General features: G+C 39.5%; 1 protein-coding gene and 1 non-coding gene across 4 annotated transcripts in view; both read right to left on the minus strand.

Annotated features, from left to right (window-relative positions):
* The window catches only part of KCND2 (potassium voltage-gated channel subfamily D member 2), a 462,503-nt gene that overhangs the window by 86,652 nt on the left and 355,952 nt on the right, over positions 1 to 19,899 (minus strand). For all 3 annotated transcript variants that reach the window (XM_056573831.1, XM_056573830.1, XM_056573829.1), the window contains exon 2: positions 12,668 to 12,830. In XM_056573831.1, the coding sequence (XP_056429806.1) occupies positions 12,668 to 12,830 (163 nt within the window). The remainder of the gene's footprint in view (positions 1 to 12,667; positions 12,831 to 19,899) is intronic.
* LOC130267991 (U2 spliceosomal RNA) lies at positions 12,110 to 12,298 on the minus strand. The gene has a single exon (XR_008843366.1). It is a non-coding gene; the product is annotated as a U2 spliceosomal RNA (small nuclear RNA).

The following is a 19,899-nucleotide window of genomic DNA, read 5'->3' on the forward strand; positions in this document are numbered from 1 at the left end:
TAAAGTGGTTGTATAAATCAGGCCCAACACTTGTTACCCCAACTAAATCGCCAATTTTACAGGAAGAAGCCCAATTTGGCTAGAAAATTTCATCTTGAGTACAATATCTACATGAATTGGACACCTAAACTTATCTCGAAAAACAGCAAACATAAGGGTCTATCACAGTATATATAGCTTTCAATTCTTGCTGATAAATGTGCACCAAACATTAATAATGTAAATAGCTCAAATGACTAGAGGAATAATTAATGTATCTATACAACAAAAACATAAACATGGGACACATTAAAAGAAAACCACATGATGAGGGAACATTACAAGAAACCAGTCTATATATCAAAATGAATTCATATAATCTTATAATTCCTGATGTACATTGTCCACTATAAGGCCCCGTTCACACTACGGAATTCCGCGGTGTGAACTTTAACATTAGTGTGAATGGGTTTCCGCGAGACTGAAAGTGTTCCGCGCAAAGAAAAAACATGTTCATTCTTTGCGCGGATTCCGCGAGCACTGCAGAGCTGTCAATGGTGACGGCTCAGTGCCCCACGGCCCTAGCGCCGAAGTATTGTTGGCGGCGGCCGCCAGGCGGAAGCTAAGCTCGCGGAATCCATCCGCGAGAATTCCGTAGTGTGAACGGGGTCTAAGGATGTAAACAAAAATAAGTCACAGTATGGGTGTGTTCACACATGCGGTATCCTGCGCAGGATCCTGTACGTGTGAAATCACCCTATAGCTGCTACCACATGGTAAATACTATTGCACAGTTAAAGGGGTACTCCGGCACTAAGACATCTTATCCCCCATACCAAAGCATAGGGGATAAGATGCCTGATCAGGCTTGCATTGAGGGGGTGGAGCATGACATCACACGGGGCGGAGCCGTGACATCACAATACTCCGGCCCCGTGATCATCAGTCATCAGACCAGAAGCAAACATGCTCCAGGGGCTGATGGTAACGGGGTGCTGTGTGACCCCTGGGACCCCCGCGATCAGGCATCTTATCCCTTATCCTTTGCATAAGGGATAAGATGTCTTAGCTCCGGAATACCCCTTTAATATATGTATACCCTAATGCACAATACCCATTAGCAAACTGTAAACATGACATAAGCCCAATATATGTCTGTCTGTTGTAAAATCCCTAGTGAATATTGCCCCAATGTAAACACAAATTGTAATGATAGGAACAAAATTAGGACAAAGTAAAGTTTGTGTGCAATAGAGAATATTTACAGAGAGCAGACTCTATGAACCAAAGTGCTGGTGCATGGTATACAGAGATGTTCCTCCACCTCACCCTCCAATGTGTTTCGCCTAGTTTTCTCTTCACCCTCCAACGCATTTTGCCTAGCTTTCTCTAGGGGAAGTGGGGGAACATCTCTGCATTAAATGCACCCAGATGAAATTAGCTGTTTAGATATGACAATAAAAATGGATGTAAAAATATTTTTTACAAAATGGGCCAAAAGCAAGAAAAGGCAGAAAATACAGTAGTGTTGCTCGCGAATATTCGCAATTCGAATTTTATTCGCGAATATTCGCGAATATAGCGCTATATATTCGTAATTACGAATATTCATTTATTTTTATTTTTATTTTTTTCACAGTACACATCACAGTGATCATCCCTCTCTGCTTCCAGCCTATGTGGTGTAAGAAGGCTCTAATACTACTGTGTGAGACCGGTGTGCGAATTTCGCATATGCGAATTTTCGCTTATGCTAATTTTTTGTATATGCAAATTTTCGCATATGTTAATTTTCGCACACGCGAATATTCGCATATGCGAAAATAAAACGAGAATATTACGAATATGCGAATATTCGCGAATATGACGAATATTCGTCCATATATTCGCGAATATTCGCGAATTCGAATATGGCCTATGCCGCTCAACACTAAAATACAGCTGTAATTTCAGACTAAATTTAAAAAGAAAAAGTATATGAACATAAGAACATAACCTCAAAGTGGAGCTGAAAGGGTATGTACACCTTTGCTACTAATGCATCTAGTGTATGGTGTTTATGTTTTTGGGAGCCATGCCCCATTTTCTACACTTGAGAACGAGGGTATGGCTGCTCACGAACACTGGCCTTTATTTACTAAGAGTGTTGTGTAGGTTTCTTTGTGGGTTTTAATTCCCTACAATTTTTTTCCACAGTATTTACTAAGGTTTCCCTACACTTTGCTTTTTTTACACATGCTCTGATCTGTAGGGTTTTCCTCAGCTGAAATCCACCATTTTATGTGGAAACCTTAGTAAATATGTTGGGTTTTTGTGAAAATGTCAGGAATACGCTTCTTTTCAGAGACCACACCCCCTTTACCGACAGCCACACCCCCTTTTCGGGTTTTCTTACCAAAATGGAGAGCTTGTCGGGGTTTTTTAAATTCTTGTGCAAATTCTGGCGCAAAATCTGGCGCAGACAGAATTTCTGGCGCAATGCGACAGAATCTGGTGCACAACCCGACAAAACATGTCGGGTTTGCAATAGTAAATGAGGGCCACTGTGTTGTCTGTTTGCTGCCCAAATTACGGATGGAGGTTCTAGGACTATGATGCTGTAGCTCTGTTTACAGCCATGGCTGTAAAACTAGGATTGTAAAATGAGGTTTATCTTCTGCAACCTGAGCACAATAAATACATATTGCAACAGTTAACATTCTTATGAATAAAATGGATGAAGGCTTTTTTTTCCCTTTTTTTCTTAGATTCGCAGATTGTCCATCGTTTACTGGTGGTATCCGCAAATGCACATTTCACTAGAGGGCACAAAAGCTTTGCTAATACATAAGAGAGAAGTATGATAAATGGCACATGCTGGATGGAGGGACCTGGAAAAGATTTCGCATTTGAGCCCTGGAGCTTCATGTTACGCTTCTGCTTAAAATCAATACTATACGATTCTGTAAGTTGATGTAAATAAGGAGATGAATTAGCAAAGTCTAAGTATTTGCATAGTAAAAGCTGAGCTTGGAGCTGAATACTAATCCTAACACAGTGTGATCTTTCCATTTACCACACTACTATAAACCATTCATGGTATAACTTCTAAAAATAAAATAAAATGGAACACATCCAATATGCTTGGTGGGCATAAACCACTTGACAGGAATCTATTTTGTAGACCCTTTATTACATTCTATTATAATTAGTTTTCTGTACCATTTATCCTTTAATCTTTTCCTCTCGGGACTCATCACTCATGGAACAAGTAGACCTTCTGCCCACATTCATTAAAAGAAATATATTTCACGTGTCAGGCCGAACCAACGCTCACCAATAATTATATGTTACAGGTAATGCAGAAATCTACATTCGTTCAAGAAGATACATGATTCTTCATTTCTCAGGGATTATAACAAAAGAGTAATAAATTGATATAGCAAAGTTAATTAGGAATATAGTCTCTGGAAATGTCAGGTGACTCTTTTTCCGTGGAGTTGACTTTCTTCCCCGCTTCTTGTATAGCGTTCAGTTAAAGCCGAGAATGAACTGCTAGCACTCTGACATCTGGTTTTTCAGAAAGGCAAATTGATCTGTTCATAAATTACTCCCTAGTTGCTCATATGGCTGATGTATTAGCTCAGCAGTGGAGTTCCTAGTTAAAAGTGAGAAAGTAATTGTTCAATTTATTCCTGTAATACACTGTGTCTCTACCTTAGCATTGTGCTGAAATGTTCATTGATGAAACCTAAAATCAGATATCAACAGAGCCCTACAGTCAATAGCGTTGTGACCCGACTGTACAAGTGATGGATTTACTTTAATAGATCTGTATGATGGTGGCTAAGAACTTTGTAAAAGTAATTTAATGAAAACTATTGATTGGTTTAAAGCTGAAATGGTTTTCAACTCTGCATATTGTATTAGGCAAACCATTTAGCATATACTTTTAAACCACCTATGTATAATTGTGTAGCTCCCCCAGTCCGAGTGCAAGGATTTTTGCCAACCTAGGCGAAAGCTAATCATGCACGCCCCATTGACCTTGCCATTGGCTCCTCTCGATGTATAGAGGGGCGCGTGATGTCAGGAAGTTGGACCTTAGTGACCTTGGTGATCGCCCCTGTCTGCCTCAGAGGTGGGGCTGCGCTCTTTCAGCAGGCTGTAAAATGCAAATTATATAGTACGGGTGGGGGTTTTGTTTGATGGCCAGGTGCTTCGGATGCTGGCTAACCTTATTGCAGCGGGAAGAGCGGGACCCCCATCAAGAGGGCGCTCTAGATGGCTGCCTATTTTGCTTATAGGAAGAACCGGCCCTGAGCTCCCCTTAGCGCTGCCACAACAGTCCAAACCATTTCTGAACATTTGTTTTCTAGTGTAGCAGTGAAGTATTACCCTGCTAAAATAGGCAACTTCCATTAGGAAATCCCTTATATAGATACAGTGGTCGGCACAACCTGGCATCTGACCCTGTTCTGCTGGCGTTATTAATGCACTGATAATAAAGCAAGATTTCTGGAGCACGGACTTGGTGAGTGGCCTCTCGTTTTTTCTATTATTGCCATTAGGAAATACTGCTGCTAAGAAGTGGTCTATAACAACGTTAAGGTAGGTGATACATGTCAAAATAACATTTTCCGAGCATCACACTGTTTTCACTGGTTTGCTTTCTTTCCATGGTGCATGCTGGTGATATTCCTTACCAAGGTAAGTTACACACATGCACTTGGATGTCCACATGATTGCTTCATGATCCAGTTTCAACTCACAAGTGCACACTCTAGGTGTCCTTGGGAGGTTGACGGGCCAGCATAGGCATACTGTGACTATGCATCCTTATACAAAGTGAGCTGCAATGCCCTGTGTGCTCTGATAATACAGCATAACAGAGGATATCTGGCACTTATCTTATTACTCTAGGGCATTTAAGCTTTTATTGAACTCTATATTTTGACTAGTTAGTTTTGATGGATCTAAATAAAGAATATGGGGGAGATTTATCATTGCCTTCCGGACATTTTATTGGGGGAAATTTGGTGGCAAATTTTTTGCGACATTTTTGTGCAAATTCAAAATAGACAACTTTGGCAAAAGTGACTGTGAAATGCAGTGCTTCATTCTTGACTATGCAGTGCACGAGATTTATTAACCAGGTATTTTTTTTTTTAAAGGCACAAAAATTATGCGCAAACGTTAAAAAAAGCGGAATTTCAGAAGGTTTGATGGGAGTGCAGAATCCCAAAGAAGTCTATGGGCTTTAATTTGAGACAAAATTCCGCAGTGTGAATAAACCCTTAGGGATAAACAGGTGAAGGAATAATACACGCAGGTGAAAGAGATGTGTGTGTCTATCATAGCTGACAATAATGTTTTTATCAATCAGTGCAACCGTAATTCTTCTGTGGGACTGAAGACTACAGGCTAAACTCTGCCCCCCCACTTACATTAATGAGCCCTGGGAACCCCTGTGGGTGCTTCTCCACTTGTTCTTTCTTTTTCCCCTTCTGATAGGATATAAATGCTAAATGGCAGGAACACAACACAAGACCTTTAATTTTGGAAATACTCTGACCCAATTGTCTTACATCACAATTTGGCCCAATTGTCTTACATCACAATTTGGCCACTTAGATGCACTTATACCTACCCATTTTCCTGCCTAGAATAAGTTAACTGAACAGACCAGCTACTTGCTGCCCAATATATCTCAACCCACAGGTAAGTGACATTCTCACAAGATGTTAATGTCAATGTTATACACTTAAACTGTTAGTGGTTTTAATGGTATGGCTGTGTCTACTAAACAACCATAGGGGAAAACTGATATACTATAACCTATTGCTCCTCCTGCAACGCAATTGTGGGTTGGTAATGGTTGCTTTGGCAGCTAGAGAGTGGCCCCCAGTTCTGCCACAAAAAAAATCCAAGGCCAAAAACATCAGTAATCTAAAACAGAAAGGAGAGGCGCTCCATGGTGCAGAATAGCTACAAAGTACGGGCAAAGGTGGGAGTAGATAAGCAGCTTACCGGAGCAGGTTATGTACCCGCATACACAACAATGGTAAGCACGTGGATGTAGGTAAACGTTCAGCCTGACTGCAACCTTCCTATGTAGAGATATAGAACTGCAAGCGACTTCAGTGTAGAACAGTACTCAATGGTGCTGTGCAGGAGTTCAATCATGGGAGACACCTGGTAGCATGTCAAATCTTTACTAGAGAACCATGCAACGCGTTTCACTGTCTCAGGCCTGTCAAATAAGGAAACCCTCCGAGTCTTATACTGGAGGGTTTTAACCCTTTTCATTCAAATACAATATTCCACAACAATAAACACAATGTAAAACCTTAAAAATACATACATGTTACAACTTAAATGTAAAAACCATGAGAAATAAATAGTATACATATAAAAAATGCTAAAATATATATAAACATACATATGTATATACCTTCACATACCTACATAAAAAAGGGGAAAAGGAAAGAGGTCTAGCACAGATGGAGACATTGATACGGATGTTACTTAAATAACTATCCTAGGATGAGGCCTTAAATCCATGAATATTTTCATCTCATTTAGACCATAAGGAGTTAACGTGGCCAACTTATGGATCCAAAAAGATTTGCGATTAATTAAACATTGGAATCTGTTTGGGGTATCTTCAGAAGCAGACTCCAATATGACCAAATTCAGTGATTCCAGATTTTTATGGTGTACAATAGTAAAATGCCTCGATAGGCCATGGAGCAAGAATCCGTGCACAATGTTCCATCTATGCTTGTTTAGCCTGGCATGGACCGTCTTGTTTGGCATGGAGCGTCTGTATGGTCCGGCCAACATATTGCAAATTACAGCTACATGATAATAAATAAACAGCAAAAGAAGTATCACAATTTAGACCATGTTATTTATAGGCAGACTAGGGGCTGTGCCATGGGGACTCATTTCGCCCCTAGTTATGCAAATCTGTTTATGGGGCGATTCGAGTCCCAAGTCATGGCACAGTCCCCATTTTATGTTCGGTTTGTTTATTTTTCTTAGTTGATTCATTGACGATTTGTTTATGATCTGGGTGGGTACAAAGGAGAAAGCTGAGGAGTTCGTGAAGGAATTGAACCAAAATAAATATGGTCTTCAGTTTACCATGCACTTCTCTACTTGTTCGATCCAATTTTTGATTTGGAAATTTTTAAGACAAACATTGGTGAGATAGCAACCAGAACATTCTTTTAATCAGTGGACGTTAATAGTTTTTTTTCATTATGATAGCGCCCACTATCCAAGTTGGTTGAGGGGGGTGCCATACGGACAGTATCCGGAAGAATTACACCTCAGATGGAGACTTTGATGCGCAGGTTGCTGTCCTTAGTGGTTTTGTGAAAAGGGTTATCCAAAGTTTCTTTTGAGTAAGGAATATAAAAAGCAAGATAGGAAGCAAACTGAGTTAGTTATAACCAAAAAGCAGATGATTGAGAACAGTGGAGAAAGAATGGATCAGAGATTTCAATATAATTTTATCACCAATTTTAATAGTGGAGCCCCACATATTAAAAAGATTTTACAAAAAAAATTGTCCGATTATTCGCAGCAAGCCTATTTTAGGTTGCTGAGCAACCAGGAATAAATTTTAGGCGTCCACCACAAAATTTACGCAACTTGGTTATGCCAAGTAGATTAAAAAACATAGGAAAAGATGTCCAGATTCAGGTTGAATGTAATTGTAGTCCTTGTTGAAAAAGTCGGTGCCGATGTTGTGAGCTTATTAAGGGAGACATCAGGAATTTTAAATCTGCACATACTGGGAAGGAATTTGAGCTAAAGGGCACACTAAATTGTGATTCTTCTTTTGCTGTTTATTTATTATCATGCAGCTGTAATTTGCAATATGTTGGCCGAACCGTACAGATGGTCCATGCCAGGCTAAACAAGCATAGATGGAACATTGTGCACGGATTCTTTCTCCATGGTCTATCGAGGCATTTTACTAATGTACACCATGTAAATCTGGAATCACTGAATTTGGTCATATTGGAATCTGTTTCTGAAGATACCCCAAGCAGATTCCAACGTTTAATTAATCGCAAATCTTTTTGTATCCATAAGTTGGCCACGTTAACTCCTTATGGTCTAAATGAGACTATCAAAAATATTCATTGATTTAATGCCTCATCCTAGGCTAGTTATTTAAGTAATATCCGTGTCAATGTCTCCATCTGTGCTGGACCTCTTTCCTTTTCCCCTTTTTTATGTAGGTATATGAAGGTGTATACATATGTATGTTTATAAATATTTTCACATTTTTTATATCTATACTATTTACTTCTTATGGTTTTTACATTTAAGTGGAAAGGGTTAAAACCCTCCGGTATAAGACTGGAAGGGTTTTCCCTATTTGACAGGCCTGAGGAAGCTGCGCTTGTGCAGTGAAACGCATTGCATTGTTCTCTAGTAAAGATCTTACACGCTACCTGGTGTGTCTCGTGATTGAAGTCCTGCACAGCGCCATTGAGTCCTTTTCTACACTGAAGTTGCTTGCTGTTCCACAGCATCAGTAATGGAAGACTTTTTATCTTAGGATCAGAGCTGTACTTTATTGGTTCCCCATATGCAATGTTTCGGCTAGATGTTTAGCCTTTATCAAGCATCATTATAAACATCTTGCCGAAACGTTGCATATGGGGAACCAATAAACTACAGCACTTTCTAGAAGATACAGAGTCTTCCATTACTGGTTCTGTGGCCATGGATTTTTTTTTGTTTGGAGACTGGAGAGGCCCTCCGGATGACCACGAGCACGGTGGATTGGTCTGCTGCTGATCTGTTTTTGTGTTCACCAGTTCTGCCATGTACAATACAAAAGCTTACTGGTCACTGGTTAAATAGTGTCTTAAATAGGGTCACTACCTTGGGTTTCCACTATACTAGAGCAAAAATAGTTTTATGGTCAGATTATCCATTTAATGGTTAATTTGTGCGACTATCTTTCATATGAGCTGAACATTTCAGAGAAAAAATAGAGACTGTATCAGCCTCAATGTGCCACTAATATAAAGTTAAATGTGTCAAAATGTATTTTAGAATCAATTGGATATGTAAAAGCATCCCAAAGTTATTATCACATAAAGTGATATGTCAACATTGAAAAAGGAGGCTATCCTGAAAACTAAAATAGGCCACGTCATCTGCACTTACACAGGTCACTTCTGGTCAATAATTACAACCAGTGTAATGTGTCACTATACAAGCTAGAATTATATATTCAGGATTGGGAATTAATGTGTTTATTAGACAGTGAGTTTTAAAGGGGTTTAAAAGACTTTTATGGGATTCTCCGCTGGAAAACATTTTTTTTAAATCAACGGATGCCAGAAAGTTAAACAGATTTGTAAATTACTTCTATTTAAAAATCTTAATCCTTCTAGTACATATCAGCTGCTATATGCTCAACAGGAAGTTCTTTCTTTTTGAATTTACTTTCTGTCTGACCCCAGTGTTCTTTGCTGACACCTCTGTCCATGTCAGGAACTGTCCAGAGCAGGATAGGTTTGCTATTGGGATTTGCTTCTGCTCTGGACAGTTCCTGACAAGGACAGAGGTGTCAGCAGAGAGCACTGTGGTCAGACAGAACAGATATTCAAAAAGAAAATAACTTCCTCTGTAGTATACAGCAGCTTAACTTTTTAAATAGAAGTAATTTACAAATCCGTTAAACTTTCTGGCCTCAGTTGATTTAAAAAAAAAATGTTTTCCAGCGGAGTACCCCTTTAACCCCTTAAGGACTCAGGGTTTTTCCGTTTTTTGCACTTTCGTTTTTTCCTCCTTACCTTTTAAAAATCATAACCCTTTCAATTTTCCACCTAAAAATCCATATTATGGCTTATTTTTTTCGTCGCTAATTCTACTTTGCAGTGACATTAGTCATTTTACCCAAAAATGCACGGCGAAACGGAAAAAAAAATCACTGTGCGACAAAATCGGAAAAAAAATGCCATTTTGTAACTTTTGGGGGCTTCCGTTTCTACGCAGTGCATATTTCGGTAAAAATTACACCTTATCATTATTCTGTAGGTCCATATGGTTAAAATGATACCCTACTTATATAGGTTTGATTTTGTCGCACTTCTGGAAAAAATCATAACTACATGCAGGAAAATTTATACGTTTAAAAATGTACTCTTCTGACCCCTATAACTTTTTTATTTTTCCACGTATGGGGTGGTATGAGGACTCATACCGTGATGCGCCATGATCTGAAGTTTTTATCGGTATGATTTTTGTTTTGATCGGACTTTTTGATCACTTTTTATTCATTTTTTAATGTAATAAAAAGTGACCAAAGTACACTTTTTTGGACTTTGGAATTTTTTTGCGCGTACGCCATTGACCGTACGGGTTAATTAATGATATATTTTTATAGTTCGGACATTTACGCACGCGGCGATACCACATATGTTTATTTTTTTTTTTTTACACTGTTTTATTTTTTTTTATGGGAAAAGGGGGGTGATTCAAACTTTTATTAGGGAAGGGGGTTAAATGACCTTTAACACTTTTTTTTTTACATTTTCTTTGCAGTGTTATAGGTCCCATAGGGACCTATAACACTGCACACACTGATTTCTTACACAGATCACAGGCATGTATTAACACGCCTGTGATCAGCGTTATCGCTGCTTGACTGCTCCTGCCTGGATCTCAGGCACGGAGCAGTCATTCGCTGATCGGACACCGGGGAGGCAGGTAAGGGCCCTCCCGGTGTCCGGTCAGCTGTTCGGGACGCCGCGATTTCACCGCGGCGGTCCCGAACAGCCCGACTGAGCAGCCGGGTCACTTTCAGTTTCACTTTAGAAGCGGCGGTCAGCTTTGACCGCCGCTTCTAAAGGGTTAATACCGAACATTGCCGCGATCGGCGATGTGTGGTATTAGCCGCGGGTCCCGGCCGTTGATTAGCGCCGGGAACGACGCAATATGATGCGGGATTGCGGCGCGATCCCGCTTCATATCGCGGGAGCCGGCGCAGCACGTAAATATACGTCCTGCGTCGTTAAGGGGTTAAGGAAAGTGTGTTTGTATTTAAACATATCGGCATTTCTAATATGAATGTTTCTATTCACATTTTCCCTACAATACCTGCTATTTGCGTACTCGCACATCGCGGCTGCTCTCCCTGCTCTGAGCTAGGCAGAGAGCTCCCGCGATGTGTGAGTATACTGAGACGCGCACATTGCAGTGTGCCTTCTGGTAGCGGTGTATTGCTGCTAGGAGCAGGCACATGTAAAGACAGCATAGAGCGGGCCTTCACCAGCGAATCTGCAGCGTAAAATACGCTGAAAATCTGCGCGTCTGAACGTACCCTAATGGTAAATTTGACTAACGCAGAAACAGTACCTTTAACAGGATGTGAGTGAGCTGGAAGAGTACAGGTAATACTTGATGTGGCTAGAACAGTGGCCAGGACAGCTTATTTGAGGTTAATGGTATGTGCACTCTTGACTATATATATTGTAGTGGTTTTGGGACCAAATTAAATCAATTCAATGGGGCTATTCCACGTCCTACAATTTTGAAGTGCTTTCTGCATGGAATATGCATGAACTAAGTGACTTATATTTCACATATTTGTAATTTTAAATGGAAGCAAAAAAAAAAAAATACCTATGGAGGATGGTGCTATGCAGTGTGATCCTAGCCTTATTCCTTATCTTCCTATGATGCCTTGTGGCTCTAAAGCACAGATCGTGTCCATTCATCTCACAGCCATAAAGTAGCTTAATCTACAAGGTTAAAAGACTAAGTGCTGACAATGCTGACATGTAACCCCTTAAAACCCCAAAAAAATTATTTGTGTGTGTGGGGGGTTAGTTTTTTACGCAGTGCAATGGAATTAATAAGATACCCATGTTTACATGCTTTTCTATTATTGTACTACTTTTAAAAATGATCCATGATCTGTAAATGTTAGTTGGGGAAGGGGTTTATGTGTATTTCTAAATAGCGGGGTCTTCGGCTGCTGATGGCAGCGCTAGTTCCATAGTCTGGATGCCTCTCCAGATGCCTCTGGACGTCCTAGTGCGCTAAGTACCAGGTAGTCAGGATGTACGTATACCTCCACTGTCCTCTATTACTATAACAATTCTTTTTAACCCCATAATGCTGTACCCAAAAATACTGTCATATCGGGTCAATGCATAGGGCGATGGAAGAAAGATCCAAAATCGGCCCCCATTCTTACAAATCAATTTAATATTTGGTCCCCAGATAGGGGAGATATCAGATATTACACTAATAAGAACAGATCCTACACTTTAGCTTAGCCAAAAGGCCGAAAAGAGATCTCTCCTTGTCTTAATAATGTGTCAATGTTTGATTATGATTTTTATATGTAGTTTCAGCTGACTATGCCAATTTCAGATCATAAATGCTTGTGCCACTCGTACATATTTTGTTAGATTCATAATGACGATTCTCATGGAGAAATGTCTTTTGATTTCCACATAGCTGATGATAATGACCATATGAAGAGAGACAATGTCCGCAATGTCCAATATACCGATTGACCGGCTTATCATTATACTAACCATAATTATACGTTAAGATGATAACTTCCAGTTACCATGTGGAATATGGACAGTCTGAATGTGAGATTACACTTTGCTACATTACATAATTGTCACATAAATATGCTGCTTGTGTACTTTATTACCTTTTGGGCTCTCCGTTTGTCTGCTCGTTGGTTCTGGTGGTAGATCCTGCTGAAGTTGGAGACTATCACAGGCACTGGTAATGCAATGACCAGCACACCACTCAGGGAACATATGGAACCGAATACCTTCCCAGCTATAGTCTTTGGAACCATATCACCGTACCTGCAGACAACAAATAAACATATGTAGCTCATTCAAAAATCTGATCAACACGAGTTATAAATGCATTGAGCCGCTAAACCAAAGAAGGACCGCATTTATCAATGTCCTCCTCAGTCTGTGCTACATAAGTATCCAAAATACAGTAGAGCATAACAAATGTCAAAACTAGTTATTAGTAATAGAATTGGAACCATTTTCTGTCTTGGGACTAGTGTTGAGCGGCATAGGCCATATTCGAATTCGCGAATATTCGCGAATATATGGACGAATATTCGTCATATATTCGCGAATATTCGCATATTCATTATATTCTCATTTTATTTTCGCATATGCGAATATTCGCGTATTCGAAAATTAACATATGTGAATATTAGCATATTCAAAATTAGTATATGCGAAAATTAGCATATGCGAATTTTCGCATATGCGAATTTTCGCACGCCAGTCTCACACAGTAGTATTACAGCCTTCTTTACACCACACAAGCTGGAAGCAGAGAGGGGTGATCACTGTGATGTGTACTGTGAAGAAAAAAAAACAACAAAAAAACGAATATTCGTAATTACGAATATATAGCGCTATATTCGCGAAATTCGCGAATATGCGATATTCGCGAATAATATTCGAATTGCGAATATTCGCGAGCAACACTACTTGGGACTGGATTAATAAAACACAGGACAGAAAAGATAGTGTGTAGTGCCAAGTTTCCACTTTGGCAGATATTGATAGATTTATTTAGTAGTAAAATTAATACACATTGGGGGAGATTTATCAAAACCTGTGCAGAGGAAGAGTGGTGCAGTTGCCCATAGCAACCAATCAGATTGCTTCTTTCATTTTCCACAGGCCTCTAAAGAGGCCTGTGGAAAATGAAAGATGCAATCTGATTGGTTGCTATGGGCAACTGCACCACTCTTCCTCTGCACAGGTTTTGATAAATCTCCCCCATTGTGCTTATTCTTTGTTGGAAGATCTTTGCTACAGAATGTAAAAATATGTTATTAGATTAGCCTAGAAATGTTCATAATAAGATGAGTAAGTAAAGTGCTTTATCCCAAACCATGGATTGCGTACTATTATTAATACTGTAATAGTGTTTATGGGGTGATTAAACACATTACCATTGTTCTCACTATATATATATATATATATATATATATATATATATATATATATATATATATGTCCATAGGTTCTGTTGATAAGAAATTTCATGTAATCCATACATACAAAGAAACAAAAACAAATGTACCCGGAAACTAAGCTGTGTAAATGTGAAATGACACATGGAAAAAGTATTAAACGCGCTTACTAGTGTTGAGCGGCATAGGCCATATTCGAATTCGCGATATTTCACGAATATATCAACGAATATTCGTCATATATTCGCTAAATTTGCATATTCGTAATATTCGCGTTATATCTTCGCATATGCGAAAAATTCGCGAATGCGGAAAATTTGCAAATGCGAACATTTGCATATACAAAAATAATCATAAGCGAAAAATCGCATATGCGAAAATTAGCATATGCGAAAGTACTGTGGAAAAAAAACTAAAAAACAAACAATATTCCTAATTACGAATATATAGTGCTATATTTGCGAATATTCGCGAATTCGCGAATATGCGATATTCGCAAATAAAATTTGCATTGCGAATATTCGCGAGCAACACTGACGCTTACTGATATTTATTTAACATATTGTACAAAAGCTTTAAAAGGGTACTCTGGGGAACTAAACCCATAGTCCATTCTTTCCCTCTCACGAACCTATGTATTTGTCTAAATATCATTCATTAGCTATATAGAGCAGTTTCCCTCTTTCAGCTGTCACTTACATGCAGAGAGCGAGAGAAAGATGTCATACTCTGATCCCGCTAGTCTTTCTGCAAACCCCTCAATGAGACTAGCCCCCCACATCCTGGTAGACAAACACCACATGATTTCTGGCTTCACAGCCACATCTCCCCTCCCCCTCCTCCCACTGTGTGAGGAGAAAAACAGCCTAGTCTCCTCAGCACATAAGGCTCCTCTTTTCCTGATTTAGATCTAATCACTGACTGCTGCCATTCAGAGAATATCACGATTTATTGCTGGGGTCATGATAGATACATGAAAAGACATGTACAGTGTATTTACAACAACACAGATAGCAAAAGCAATTGGCTGGCAGCCATTACACAGAGCTGCACTGACTGCTGGGAGTTGTAGTCTGGGCTGCAAGCAAGAAAAAAGAATATTCACAAGACAACAGGGGCCACAGGAGCTGGCAAAATCACATGGATAACTACAGGGGACACAGAAGGGGTATTGTGGTGGCTTTGGGGCATTTTTATTTTTCTTAACTTCCCTAAAGCACCCCTTTAAGACACCTCCTGTATTGGGAAAGTAGTCACATGCATTGCTCTGATTTGATTTTGACCCATTCTTACATACAAACAGTATTCACATCTTGAAGGTTATGTGGGCTTCTTCTATGAATCATGATCTTCTGTTATCTCCATAGATTTTCAATGGGATTTGAGTTAGGTGATTAGCTTGACCATTCTAGCAGCTTTATTTTCTTTCTTTGAAACCATTTGAGAGTTTCCCTGGCTGTGTGTTTGGGATCATTGCGGGAGATTTATCAAAACCTGTGCAGAGGAAAACTTGCCCAGTCACCTATAGCAACCAACCAGCTTGCTTCTTTCATTTTCATGAAGGCCTGTGAAAAATGAAAGAAGCAATCTGATTGGTTGCTATGGGCAACTGGACAACTTTCCCTCTGCACAGGTTTTGATAAATCTACCCCATTGTCTTGCTGAAATGTCCACCATTATTTCTTCTTCATCATCCTGGTACATGGCAGCAGACTTTTGTTAAGAATGTATCTGTCTATTTGCTTATTCATTCTTCCTTCAATAATGTGAAGTTTACCAGTACCATTTTCTGAAATGCAACCCCACACCATGATGTTCTCACCTCCAAACTTCACTATTGGTATGGTGTTTTAGGGTGATGTACAGGGTCATTTCACCTCCAGACGTGGTGTGTATTATAGCATCCAAACAGTTCCATTTTGCTCTCATCTGACCACACTATATTCTCACAGTATTTATCTGGTTTTATAAATGTTGCGCGACAAACTTTAACTTGTTAAGGATGCATGGCGTACATGTACATCCTTGCGTCCTGGTCCTTTAGGACGCAGGGCATACCTGTATGCCTTGGTCCCATTACCGGGGTTTCAAGCGTGCTCATGAGCTGAGCACTCTTCAAATCCGGTGGGTCCTGACTGCTATCAGCAGCCAGGACCCATGGTTAATGCCAGGCACGACCGATTGGGCCATTAACCCTTTAGACGCTGATCAAAGTTTATTACGGCATTTAAAACGAAAGTAAAATGATCCCGGCAACTCAGCGGAGCTGATTGGGACCATCATGGTCAAACCACGATGTCATAATTAGCTGAGAGGACAGTGGGAGGGCCCTTACCTGCCTCCTCGCCATTTAATCGGTCCTCTGAGGCTCCAGCCATGGCAAAGCATTGAACAGTATATGAACTCAAAAGAGTTACAAAAAAATTAAACAGATTTGTAAATTACTTCTATTAAAAAATCTTAATCCTTCCAGTACTTATTAGCTGTTGAATACCACAGAGGAAATTATTTTCTTTTTGGAACACAGTGCTCTCTGCTGACATCTCTGTCCATTTTAGGAACTGTCCAGAGCAGCATTTGTTTGCTATGGGGATTTTCTCCTACTCTGGACAGTTCCTAAAATGGACAGAGATGTCAGCAGAGAGCACTGTGCTCGTGATTCAGCAGAGAGCTCTGTGTTCCAAAAAGAAAAGAATTTCCTCTGTAGTATTCAGCAGCTAATAATTACTAGAAGGATTAAGATTTTTTAATAAAAGTAACTTTCTGGCACCAGTTTGTGGCACCAGTAAGGGCGTACCTGTATGTCCTTCATCCTTAACAGGTTAAATAAGCAATGTAGTTTTTGTGCTTTGCATGTACAGTATAGGCCTCTTTGAGCCAACCATACTACAACTCCATATGGGAGATATTTCATGCCGAGAACAGGAGTGAGAAATAAAAATGACACCTTTCCCTAATGGATGTTTTTGTGACAGGTTACCCTGGCAAGATCTATCTTGGCAGGAAATACACAACTCCTAAAGGTCATCTGAATGTGATTATGTTTGGTGTTTTAAAAGAATAAATACTTGTGAATTATCTAGAATATATGCATATTACATACTTGTATAATGCAGATCAGCTGATACCAATACATTTTTTAGTTTCCCAGTAAACATAATTTCAGGTTCTGCACAATGTTACATTTTGCCTTAGAAAACCTCTAATGCACATCTCATAGGTCTTAACTGGTTTCATTAGCATTATAATTACTATTGTTACTGTTAAAGCACAATGCCCACTAAATTACTGAGCATGTATGGGTTTACCATAATTGCTTGCAGCAGATAGAAGTTAACGTACATGGCTAACCTTGCTTTAATTTGTGGTCGCTCATTGAGCCGAGTTCTTTGGTAATTGCTTATAATTATTTTGGATTGTTACATAGAAATTAATTTAATTTATTTCATAATTCTTTGATAACATTTTTTTTTTGAGAACTCTTATAAAACTTAAGGTGTACATCTAAAGTTTTAGGCCTGCAGGATTTTCAGCTCAAGCATAGGGAGACAGAGGCCATGCTTGGGGGTACAGTTTCCGAGGCTTATTTGGGGGACAATAGGAAGAACCTGCTTTCACACAGTATATTTGATTTTCTTTTTTAAATGTCAAAAGGATGTGTGCACAAAAAGATGAATAGCTAATTTTTGCCAAAAAGGAAATGAAAACATCACAAAGTGTAATGAAGATAGAGCAAAACCTCTCCAAAAGACCACTCCCTTATCCCAGATCCCCTATTCAAATAAGAAAAAAAAGGAGAGAAAAAAGAGGGACCGCGCCTTGTGTGATACCTAAGGCACCAGATGGGGGTATGAAGAAAACAACCCCAGCTTTGCGGATGGCCGCTCACCTTGTAGAAGATAATCTACGCTTATCACCCCCAAATTGGGGTTTCAAATGTGCTCCTGGTGGAGAAGAACTGCAAAGCCAAACAGGTCACAGGAGTAGGATATCCAGTCCTGTCTGAAGAATCAATGGAAACAGCAAAAGGACCCATGCATCCGGCGCTGTTCAGTGTTCCAGCAGGAAAGAAGTACATCCAAAACAAAATATCATGCAAGTACCATCAGGCACTATGTTTATTCAATTTCAGAAACCATTGACGCTAATCTGAGGTAGGAGGATTTTACATCTGAAACGCGTCATTGGTTTCTGAAATTGAGTAAACATAGTGCCTGATGGTACTTGCATGATATTTCGCTTTGGATATACTTCTTTTTTGCTGGAACACTGAACAGCGCCTGATGCATGGGTCCTTTTGCCGTTTCAATCGCCCCTATTCAAAGGATAGCGAATAAGATGTAAGAATTTATTTTAAAAACATTGGTTTCGGGTAGCCGTGGTCATGAAGTCACGTCCCCTCCATTCATTACTATGGGAGGGGGCATGGCGGCTGTGGTTGGACCAAACATCTTATCCCCTAACCTTTGGATAGAGGATAAGATGTCAAGGGGCGGAGTACCCTATTAAGATGCTAGATTTACTATAGATGAATATGCAGCCAATTATAGACAGTTAAAGGGGTACTCCGGCCCTAAAACATCTTATCCCCCATCTAATCCAAAGGATAGGGGATAAGATGCCTGATCGTGGGGGTCCCGCTGCTGGGGACCCCTACAATCTTTCATGCAGCAGCCCACTATCATCACAATCACGAGGCCGGAGTTTTGTGACGTCAAGATTGTGGGGGTCCTAAGACATCTTATTGGATAGAGGATAAGATGTCTTAGGAGTACCCCATTAATGAAATGATGAGATACTGACAAACAAACCTTATAAGGAGACAGAGATTCCTTAAAGTTCTAGTTTATACTTCTCACTTGTTTAGCGTCTCAGCCAGAATACATATAGCTATAAAACCTTGGTGAAAGTTTAAAGGGGTACTACAGTGAAAAAAAAAATTTTTTTAATCAACTGGTGCCAGAAAGTTAAACAGATTTGTAAATTACTTCTGTTAAAAAATCTTAATCCTTCCTGTACTTATTAGCTGCTGAATACTACAGCGGAAATTCTTTTCTTTTTGAAACACAGAGCTGTCTGCTGACATCACGAGCACAGTGCTCTCTGCTGACATCTCTGTCCATTCTAGGAACTGTCCAGAGCAGCATATGTTTGCTATGGGCATTTTCTCCTATTCTGGACAGTTCCTAAAATGGGCAGAGATGTCACCAGTTTCTGGCACCAGTTGATAAAAAAAAAAAAAAAAAAAAAGGTTTTCACCGGAGTACCCCTTTAAGTCTAGGATTCCATAGTAACAGTTATATGGCATTACCACAATTTGGCTGTGACTTCCCTAAGGGAAAATCAGATCATTTGTAATTTTTGCCAGGTTTCTTGGAACTTCCTTTTCCTCGAGAAAATATTTCATGGGATGGGCATAAAATCTGCAATGAAATCCGTACAGAATTTGTTGTGGATATTGTTGCAGACTGTTGTAGTGAATTTGAATCAATTCCACTACAATAAACAAATCCGCTATGAAAATCAGCAGCATTTTTGCAACAGAGCCGTGCATTTGCAGTAGATTTTTTTTTTCTACTGTAAATTGATACCTTTTTAAAGGGGTACTCCACTGGCCAGCGTTTGGAAAACTTCCATTCAATAACATTGTGCTATACTTTGTTGTGGAAATTCAATGCAGATTTCACAACCAAACAGTCGGCAACAAGTACATACTTTGTGAATCCACCCTAAAAGATTAAGAGGTATGTTCTGAAATACACTACCCTACTGCCTTATTGTTATATGTTATTAAAGTGTTTCTATCAATACCGCATATGTATTTATAGACCCTTCCTTATTTCTTTATCATATTAGTTCTGTTGCATTAAGAGCATTTCCTCCCAAACTCAACGTACTGTACATACAATAAGCACAGTATATAT

Source organism: Hyla sarda, chromosome 4 (genome assembly GCF_029499605.1).
Source record: "Hyla sarda isolate aHylSar1 chromosome 4, aHylSar1.hap1, whole genome shotgun sequence".
Classification (NCBI taxonomy): Eukaryota; Metazoa; Chordata; class Amphibia; order Anura; family Hylidae; genus Hyla; species Hyla sarda.